The following is a 9,555-nucleotide window of genomic DNA, read 5'->3' on the forward strand; positions in this document are numbered from 1 at the left end:
CTGTCAGGGCTGCTGGTCGGTGTCTCTTTGAACGAGTGGTCGCTGTCAATCCATCATCGGATTGTGTCCAAAGCCCCATTCGACCCCGTCGCGCCTATACTTGACTTTACCCTGCTTGCATTGCATTGCCTTGCCTTGCAGACGCCGACAGAGAAACTGCCTTGCTCTTACTTGCTGCCAATACAATATCCTCGCCGGCGGCCAAACGACCGACCACACGAAGAACACGCATCGAATCAGCCACTTCGACTGCTCGAGGCACATCCCCAATAGCCAGTCCACGAGAAACATAAGCGCCTGATCCGAGCCATCCCATCCCAGCACGCGCTCCCTCACAAGCTTCCTCGGATGTTCCATACATACAGGGCAGGCGTGGTTGTTACAGATCTGCATCAAGTGCAGTGCATCACGGGCAGCGCATCGTCCGCCCCAGTGCCGCTTGATACTCGTTAGGAGTCAAGACGCTGCCGGAGCGTAGAGCAGACAGCGAGAGCAGCGCGGTGCTCGAGAGGCTGGTTGGTCGGTTGACTGGACTTGACTGGACTTGACTGGACTTGACTGGACTCGACTTGGATTGACCTGACGGGACCGGGACCACCATACCGCGCTGCAGGTGCTTTGGCCTCGCACACCACTCTGCGCTGCGCTGTGCTGCACTACACTAACCACTTACTACACTACACTGCACACTACTAGACTCGGAGTCAACCACTCATTCTCTTCTCTACCTTTGATCCCGACTTCACGTCCTCTCGCACAATCGATATCCTGACAACAGCCAACCTAAATTATCCACTGTGCCAACCTGCCAATCTGCCAACCCTGCTTGCCGACGGACCTCACCTTTCCAAGCTTCTCTCCGCCACTTCTGCCTGTTCAGTGTTCACCTTTCACCCCCTTACCGTCCCTCCCTCCGCCAATCTGCAATCCAAAACCAAACCAGACCAAAGCAATCCCAGCTCCACCAGCTCCAGCAGGGCTCTTCGAATTTGAACATACACGTCGCTAGATCGAATTCCTCGCATAGCCTCCAAACCTCGAAACTTCGAAACTTTGAAATTCCTCGTAGCTTGGATCTCGAATATACAATCCACGCCTTTCAACTATCCAACTACACTGCTCTGCACAACCAAAGACAACGTAGTTGATCTGTACTTGGAGGTACGTTCATAATAGCCTTGCTTCACATTACCTTACCTCACTTGGTGAACCTACACGCCCAGACGTTGCGGGAGGACCAGCTTCCGTTGTGTCAAAAGATCTGACCTTCATGCAGACGCAGCCCCTTCTCAATCAACAAACACCTTCAGGATCCTAATAGCATTCACAACCGACCGTTGCGTCCATTCATCAAACCTTTCACATATCAAACATGGCGGCTCCAGGAACACAATCTCTCAAGGTTAGACTTTCCTATTTGCGCCATGATCAAAATAACCCTAGGCGTCCCGAGGCTGACCTGATATTCTCTTCTAGTGTGTTGTTACTGGTGATGGTGCTGTTGGCAAGGTATTTCTATTCTATTATCGAAGCAGATCCGCAAGTACTGATACGCTTGAAGACATGTCTGCTAATTTCCTATACCACCAATGCCTTCCCCGGCGAGTACATTCCCACAGTGTAGGTTCAGAAGACAACCCTGGATATAACGGCGCTGATCATAATCAGGTTCGATAACTACTCCGCCAGTGTGATGGTAGATGGCAAGCCGATTAGCTTGGGACTTTGGGATACTGCTGGACAAGAAGATTATGATCGACTCCGACCACTCTCCTACCCTCAAACCGATGTCTTCCTCATCTGTTTCTCAATCGTATCTCCACCATCATTTGACAACGTTCGCGCAAAGGTTGGCAGGACCATGGATTCCTTTCTCAAAGCGCACATGCTAACTTAACAACAGTGGTTCCCCGAGATCGATCACCACGCCCCCTCTGTCCCCATTATCCTCGTTGGTACGAAGCTCGACTTGAGAGAGGATCCCGCTACGCTTGAGAGCTTGAGACAGAAGCGCATGGAGCCAGTTTCGTATGACCAGGCATTGGTCATCGCAAAAGAGATTCATGCCCACAAGTACTTGGAGTGCTCTGCCTTGACGCAAAGAAATCTGAAGAGTGTCTTTGATGAAGCCATCCGGTACGTTGATATATATCGGAGTAATTTCGGCCGGGCCATAGTTGTCTACGCATCAGCGAGCGTTCATGCGTTCGCAACTTTCAAGTTCCTCTGTTTTGTCTTTCACATGCCTCGAATCACAAGTTGACTTCTTACCACAGAGCCGTCTTGAGCCCGCGACCCCAGCCGACCAAGAAGTCAAAGTCAAAGTGCACAATTCTATAGAGGATTTCAAGATGACTTTCGACGACATACAGGGCATAAATCAAGACACCAACAAGCTATTGAGTTCATTGTTCGTTTTTTGAGACGAGATTGAGAAAAACTAAAGCTGTCGAAAATCCCTTTTCTCTTCCATCCTTTAGAGAGGGGAAGCACAAAGCTTTTTCATACAGGAAACTTGGTTCTTAGCGGGTGCGAACTCCTTCGACTTCTACATAGTCTTTCTTGAGTTTCTCAGCGGGCATAGTTTCTCTCTTCTTGTGTTTGTTATTGAGGAGTCAGTTGCCTTGTTTTTCTTCGCTGTGGGTAATCAATCATTTGCGTTTTCTTTCTTCCGGCTATTCTCCAGAGAGAAATGCGGACGAAAGCTAAGGACTGGATGGGACGAGTACGGATGGAGCTAGGATGAGAATGGTCAGTTTTGTTTCTATCTTGCATCGGAAGAATATCAGACAAGTGGATGGATGGATTGATAACTATGTGAAGGGAATTGGTATGCTATGAGGAGAGCTGTGGAACGGACGGTGTGCGAGCATGGATGGACAGATGGATGGATATGACATGATTGACTGACTGATTGATTGATTGATACCTTTGACTATAAGCAAACAAACGCGAAAGAATGCATGCCCGTCCTATACCTGTAGATAATGAAGTACTTCTCTCTTGTGCAACTCTCTCTTTCTACTAAGTGCTTGCAGCATCCAACATTTTGAGATGGATGGGTGAGGTGAGATTTTTGACTGATCCATTACCAGTCTATTCTCGTCTCTTCTCTATTTCCAAAGTATCGCTTTATTGAAGAATCTCTAGTCCGCGGGCATCTTTAGACGTCATAAGTAAAACTTAAATTTGTCTTTGGCTCTTCGCTTCCCATTGAAGTCTGAAGTCTTCAGTCACGTAACCCGGCAATATTACTGATCTGATCTATAGGTAAATGGAATCTTACCCCTGTCTATGTACTTCCATCCTCATGTCGGGGAGGGGAAAATCCCATATATGGCATACAGGTCTCGACAAAAGCGTCTTGCAATCAAATGCACAAATTTGTGTTCTGCCATTACCCTCTGAAGCCATTTAGTCTAGCCAGCTTGAGCGGGTGCTCCCAACATGCCCCTTTCCGATTTCTTCTCTCCCCTTCGTCCCCTTCCCGTTTATATCCCTTTCCGTCCTCTCCTTCCACTTACCTCACTCTCCTCCTGCAGTTCATAGGCAGCTTGCGTACTTTGTCATCTGCACCAAGCTAACTGCGAAGAGATATATACAATACCCCGCCAATCTGAATCCTCGTCTCAACTTCTGTCAAGTTACGCCACTTCCTCATATCTTTTGGCTGTTTAATGTCATTCCAGTACTGCAAACAGTATCAGAGAATACCTGCGCAATGATGTGCAGACGAAAGAATCTGTCAATCTCAGAGTATCATGTCGGCTGCAGTCAGCCAGTCTTTGGAACTGTTTAGCCTGAGGATGCTGCGTAAAGATTCAATGGAATGTACAAAGATTCCGAGCATGAGAATGATTCTCTGCCCAGTAAGCCAGCCAAGTACGCCTCTTCCTCTACTCCGCTCTGGATGATGTACAGTTGCAGCAAAACGCTGTAAATAAGATCCTGTGATGCATGTCAACGTCCTTCAGCGTTTTCAGCAATAAACCATATACTCAAGCCACTTGGATGGCGTCCTCTGTCTGGTGATAACGTTAAGTTGCTCTCACCCGGCACCTCAACCCCCAGCCGAGCCTATCTACACATCATCTTCATCGTCATCAAGTCCAACATTCCTCAAACCCAAGGTCCTCAGCCTAGCCTGCCTAGCAGCACGGCTCCGTCTCGGCCGGGGCGTCTCATCGTAATACGCTGCATCATATTCCAATCTTTGATTTACCCTTAAACCCATCTTTGGTTCTGCTTCATCGTCCTCAGCACCATCATTCCAGGAATGCACCGTACAAGTGCCATTCTGCATGCCGTATCCGTTCCAGGCGGATGCAACAATCATTGGCGCATTGGGATGCCATGAAGCATCGCGCACACATGTACGCCATGGAATGGGGCCGTCCTCATCTTCATCGTCGTCCCAGATACGACCGCTCCATCGAGGTCGGCTATCCTTTGTAGCAGCTTTGACGTCGATTGTCCCTGCCAAGCTGGCATCAAGATTCCAGATGTAGACTTTCCCGTCTTCGCTGCCGGAAAACACGTACCGAGAATTCGTGCTCGCTGGGGGTGAAAAGTGGCAGCGGATGAGAGTGCGTAGGACTTTATGTCCGCGGAATGTGACGACGGAGTTGTCGTGCTCGTCACGATACCAGTCGTCATTGTCGTAATTGCCCCAGCGGTAGTCGAAGCGCTCTTCTCGTGCTACTCGTCGAGTTGGCTGAATGCGTTCAAAGTCGCCGGAGGGCATGACCATGCGGAGATCCCACAGCTTCATACTTTGGTCTTTGCCGTTGCTGAGGATGTACCCTGTAGATATTAGTTTTTGGAATTCCGAGGGAGACTGTTACACGTACGGCCATCTCCTTTGCTGTCGATGTATGTTAGACCCTCGATATGTCCAATGAAAGCTCCTGCTGCTCGGTTGTCCCCCATACTCCGGGTATCCCAGACTTTGAGTGTGGTATCGTCAGAACCAGAATAAAGTAGATGTGGTGACGACTTGTCTGCAAAGCAAACCGCGTTGACATCATCTGTGTGGCCATATATTCTATGTTTGACCCTCCTCGCTTCGATATCATAAACGACAATAGAGCCTCCAGTGGTTCCAGCGACCAAATTTCGCCCATCGCCAGAGTACCGAACAGACCAGATCCCAAATCCGCGACGTCTCATATGGAATCCATGGGCTTGAGGTTGGCCGGCCTGATCTCCTGCAAGATCCAAAACATATGGATCCCCAGTGTCATTTGCGTCTGTCGGAGCCAGGCAGACCTGACTAACAATAGAGGTATACGCCAGATACTTGTTATCCGGGCTAAGCGACGCATCTGTAAGAGTCCATTGTCCGAATGGGTAGTTCACTGTCTTGTAGTATCGCCACTTGTACGGGTTCGAGGTATCGTACATTCGTACTCGGTAGTCTTTGTTGGCTGAGAAGAAGAAGTTTCCGTCGTCCGAGAACTGCCCAGAATAAACGGGATCGTCGTAGTGAATGATCATATCGGCATTCGAAGCAGGTATCATTCCCTATTAAAATATTAGAGGCATGCTAATTAGAGATTTGCTAATTAGAGCTTATGCCAGCCGTACCTGGGCCATGAGTCTCTGGTTGAGCTTCTGTTTGGCAGGACTCTCAATAGCCAGTTCTCTGTCCAAGATTCTCATTGCCAGCTTCTTTTTCTTTCCCATACTACCTCTATCATTTGACGTAACGGTATATGCCTCACTAGATCCGAATACACCCGAGTTCATCAACTCTGTTCCCTCATCAGAAGGCACTTTTGGGAATCGATTTGGGTCTGGTCTGCGGCGCCTATATCTTCTCCACCTAGGAGCAAAGTCCTCCTCCTCCTGGTAATCATCGTCATCTTCGTCATCCAAAGAATCGTCATCGTATGGCCCTGCTCCTAAGCGGATAAGTCTTTCGATGCCCGAGTTTTGTATGAGTTGTATAAGTCGCCTTTGGCCAATGACTGTGAATCCCAATATGAGCAGCAGGTTCTGAAGAATAAAGTTGAGTATGTGTGGCTCACTAATTTGGGTGTTTGCGGCTGCGGTACCATCGTCGGCTTCTTCCTGGATTTCCACCTGAATATCTAAACATGGGATGTCAGCCGCAAAGTTCCTCGTAGGAGGACAAGCTTACTGCCTTCGAAGTCGCCTTCCTCTGCCGGCGCGTCTGGCATTGCAGGTCCCGCATTTGCGACCTCAGCGAGTAAGCTTTCGATGAAAGCATTGTTGGCGAGGTCATCTACCTCTTCCTCCCTGGCACCTGCTTGGTGATCCATATCTCTTGCGTCACTTTGTTCTTGCGCTGTCGAGGGAGCTTAAGGATGGTATATATAATATGGATATAAAGTTGCAGTACGGCAACCGAGCTATTGACCGGCTCGCTGATGCATCAGACGCAGCGGAATTGTCCTTGTGGGAAGTTCATGAAGTCGCAGTTGTGGATGGTGGGTGGGGTGGGTGATGCAGCTGTGGATGATGCTATGATGCGGATGCGATAGTAATCAGATAGGCGGTGGAGATAAGGTCGGCGATAACCCCCCGCGTTGCCAAGCCACCTGTTTCCAGCCACACTGTGTCCAACAGTGTCCCTACCTACCTAGCGAGCCTAGGTACGCTGTACTGTTTTGCTTCCGACCACTGAATTGCAACGTCCATCTTCACAAACAGCAAACAGTGGACAGCTCTACAACACCACGCAATCAAGAGAGCCTTCTTGAGTGTTTGAGATTTACCTTTGTCAATCGTCCTCATGAGTCACGAGTTCTATATTCGCCGTCTACCTATAAGACTAGGTATCTTGGAATGCAGCCGCCCTGCCTCGTCCCAACGCGCGTGCTCCGTCCTCGTCTGTTTCTCAGGCTTTGTTGTTCTGAAGTGCGAGCTGGCTAGCATGGAAATCTGGTCCAGCTGCCGATGGTAGAAGTGCAGATCTACCAACCCACGTAGGTACTGGTGCAGCTTGCTGCAATGCTGACATGATATGGTGTAGCTGGTCATCCAGCTCATCCCTCAGGTGTCCCACTTGCGCCGGTTATAACAATCGAGAACGCTATTCCAAGACTTATTTTTAAGAACTCACAAATACGATCCCGTAGTAAGGCGAATATACATTCTCTTTTCCAGTATTCGTCTCCCTACTGGTACGTCGTCGTCGTCGTTCGTCGTGTCCAAGCATCAGTGATGCTTACTTCGCTACGTCAATTATGGATGGACAGCCTGTGCAAAACGGCCCTATACTGATAGCCTACACAATCGCCATGATCTCAATGGCCAAATTTAGGCTAGTCGGCCTGGTATGTGTATCGGTCTCACACGAGGGCTTGTGTAGAATAGGTATGAGTTCTGTTCTCGGCGACAACGGGCATGCTGTCTGACGTGAGATGAGCAAGGCAAACAATCGATTGAATTGTCTTAAAATCCCAGTGACTTACCAGTATCGTTATGGCTTTTTTAGTCTTAAGCTTCTCCTTACAGTTGGATCTTTATTTCTCCACTTTCGAAAGTCTAGTCACTTATCATGGGCGATGCAAGAACTGATGTTGCGGCCGTGGAATCCGATGTCCTCAGAAGCTTCCTTGCCAACAATCCCAAAGTTGAATTTATACGCTTTCAATGGGTAGACTACTCCGGGGTCGTCATGGTTCGGGTCTTGACCAAGTCATTCGTTCTTAGTCTTGATCAGAAAGGCCAAAAGCTTAGCACCCCTAGTCCTATCCTCACTGCATGCCTTCTCGACGGAACTTTACTCATCGAGGAAATTCAGTCTGGTATCGATCAGATGTGGCCGGATTGGTCGAGCATCAGGATCAACTCTTACCATCCTAACACGGCTTCAGTAATGTGCTTTGTGGAAGAAGGAGAGCAAGAAGAAGGAAAGGCATTCCGCAGATGTCCCCGTAGCCGACTTAGCGATATAACACAGATTGCGAAGGCAAATCACGATATCGATCTCCTCGTCGGTATGGAACTTGAATTCTTTGTCATCGAGGAGCTCAATGGGGTTTCTCAGCCTGTCAAGACAGTCCCCAACGTCTACTCGGCCTCCAGTTTGAGGAACAAATACATTCCCATCATCGAAGAGATAGTAGAGGCTTTTCAGCATGCTGGTATCAAAGTCCGGCAATTCCATTCTGAAGGCGACTCAGGCTGCTATGAGATTTCCACAGAACCGCTTCCTCCGCTGCAGTCAGCAGACGCCATGTACTTCTGTCACGAAACTATCCGAGCTATTTGTGCTCAACATGGTTTGCGCGCCACTATGTTTCCGAAACCGTTCGAGAAACACTCCATTGTCGGATCGCACTACCACATATCTATCTCGCAGAAAGAGAGGGAGGACTCTTTCTTAGCTGGTATGCTGGCGAGCTGGCGAGCATTGACAGCTTTTTACCAGCCCAACTACGATAGCAATTCTCGTCTCCGGCCAGGTGAGCGCATCACCTGGGGCGTAGAAAACAAAACCGCATCGATCAGGAAGATTCGCTCCGGACACTGGGAGCTCAGAGGACCAGATGCGACCGCCAACGTGTACTTAGCACTGATGGCTATTATCACAGCTGGTCTGACAGCTGTTGATAATGGAAAGGAATTGAAGATGAAGAATGCTACGAAAATCATGTTTGCGGCTCCTCTGGATGACAAAGAGGCAGAAGAGATGGGTGTTGTAGATCGTCAGCCGAGAAGCTTGAAGGAGGCCATTGAGAGTTTGAATGCCGATGAGGTTTTGAAGGAGGCGATTGGACCAGAGGTTGTGGAGAAATATATTAATATTAAAACAAAGGAGGAGGCGAAGATGAGTCAGATGGTTCCGTCGGAGAGGAGGACGCTCGGTATGAGTCTTTTCTAGATTATGTTTTGGCTATGTTGCTCCTAAGACGTGGTAATGGAATTGTCTGGATATATGTCCTGTTTCAATGAGTCTGCTTAGTGAGCACGCAAGCAATGAGCAATCCTAGTATGGGGACTTCCCTCCATCCTTTTGACACAACCTACGTATTAACATCGGTTCACGCCAGTGCGAAACAGAAGTGAGTGTATTGTGACAGCGCTTGTGTTTAATTCTAAAGTGTTCTGGGCGAAGTGATTGGATTCCACCCAAGCGAAAGTAGCATCGTATAAAGATATCCTCTGTGATAGTCTTGAAATGCCTCAGGCAGAGAGTAATATCTGGGTATCACTTCGCAATATCGTTCACCCTCAAAGGCACATCAGTGTGTACTTTGTGATAGCCCAAAGGTACTGGGACCATATTCAGATTCAAGTGACTTGGCATGCAACTTGCAATCTCTCGAGCATATCAGAGAGATTGGCGCCACTGTATGCCATCTAGTTAATTGTTTGGAATTCCAGCACATCACGGAAATGGCTTTTCCACATTTATTTCTGTGCTGCGTGACTTTCAGAGTCTTTCACAGAGTTCAAGAAAATTACCTCCAAAATACGAGAATCACATATTCTCCCCTCCTGTTGTCCATTTCCTCGCCCGCGTCTCCTTCTCTGAATCTTCTCCTTCTTTCAAGATATCTAATATCATGCTCTCAATCCGCA

General features: G+C 48.5%; 3 protein-coding genes across 4 annotated transcripts; 2 read left to right on the forward strand and 1 right to left on the reverse strand.

Moving 5' to 3' along the window:
- The first annotated feature begins 1,274 nt into the window (after nucleotides 1-1,274).
- RAC1 (Rho GTPase protein rac1) lies at nucleotides 1,275-2,994 on the forward strand. Of its 2 annotated transcripts, none has more exons than XM_058494857.1 (5): nucleotides 1,275-1,509; nucleotides 1,562-1,620; nucleotides 1,669-1,849; nucleotides 1,904-2,136; nucleotides 2,277-2,994. In XM_058494857.1, the coding sequence occupies exons 3-5, from the start codon at nucleotides 1,694-1,696 to the stop codon at nucleotides 2,338-2,340; spliced, it is 453 nt and encodes a 150-aa protein (XP_058355164.1). In that variant the 5' UTR covers nucleotides 1,275-1,509; nucleotides 1,562-1,620; nucleotides 1,669-1,693; the 3' UTR covers nucleotides 2,341-2,994. The 2 variants fall into 2 exon arrangements, with proteins under 2 accessions (XP_058355164.1, XP_058355163.1); XM_058494856.1 differs by having other exon boundaries at nucleotides 1,275-1,402; nucleotides 1,477-1,620.
- Nucleotides 2,995-6,634, reverse strand: ONS95_001652 (uncharacterized protein). Its single transcript, XM_058494858.1, has 5 exons — nucleotides 6,143-6,634; nucleotides 6,030-6,092; nucleotides 5,587-5,969; nucleotides 4,851-5,523; nucleotides 2,995-4,803 (listed from the first exon to the last, which is right to left on the reverse strand). The coding sequence occupies exons 1-5, from the start codon at nucleotides 6,282-6,284 to the stop codon at nucleotides 4,082-4,084; spliced, it is 1,983 nt and encodes a 660-aa protein (XP_058355165.1). The 5' UTR covers nucleotides 6,285-6,634; the 3' UTR covers nucleotides 2,995-4,081.
- Nucleotides 6,635-8,996, forward strand: ONS95_001653 (uncharacterized protein). Its single transcript, XM_058494859.1, has one exon. The coding sequence runs from the start codon at nucleotides 7,526-7,528 to the stop codon at nucleotides 8,852-8,854; it is 1,329 nt and encodes a 442-aa protein (XP_058355166.1). The 5' UTR covers nucleotides 6,635-7,525; the 3' UTR covers nucleotides 8,855-8,996.
- Nucleotides 8,997-9,555: the final 559 nt, after the last annotated feature.

Source organism: Cadophora gregata (genome assembly GCF_030347475.1).
Source record: "Cadophora gregata isolate MNR1 chromosome Unknown scaffold_10, whole genome shotgun sequence".
NCBI lineage: Eukaryota > Fungi > Ascomycota > Leotiomycetes > Helotiales > Ploettnerulaceae > Cadophora > Cadophora gregata.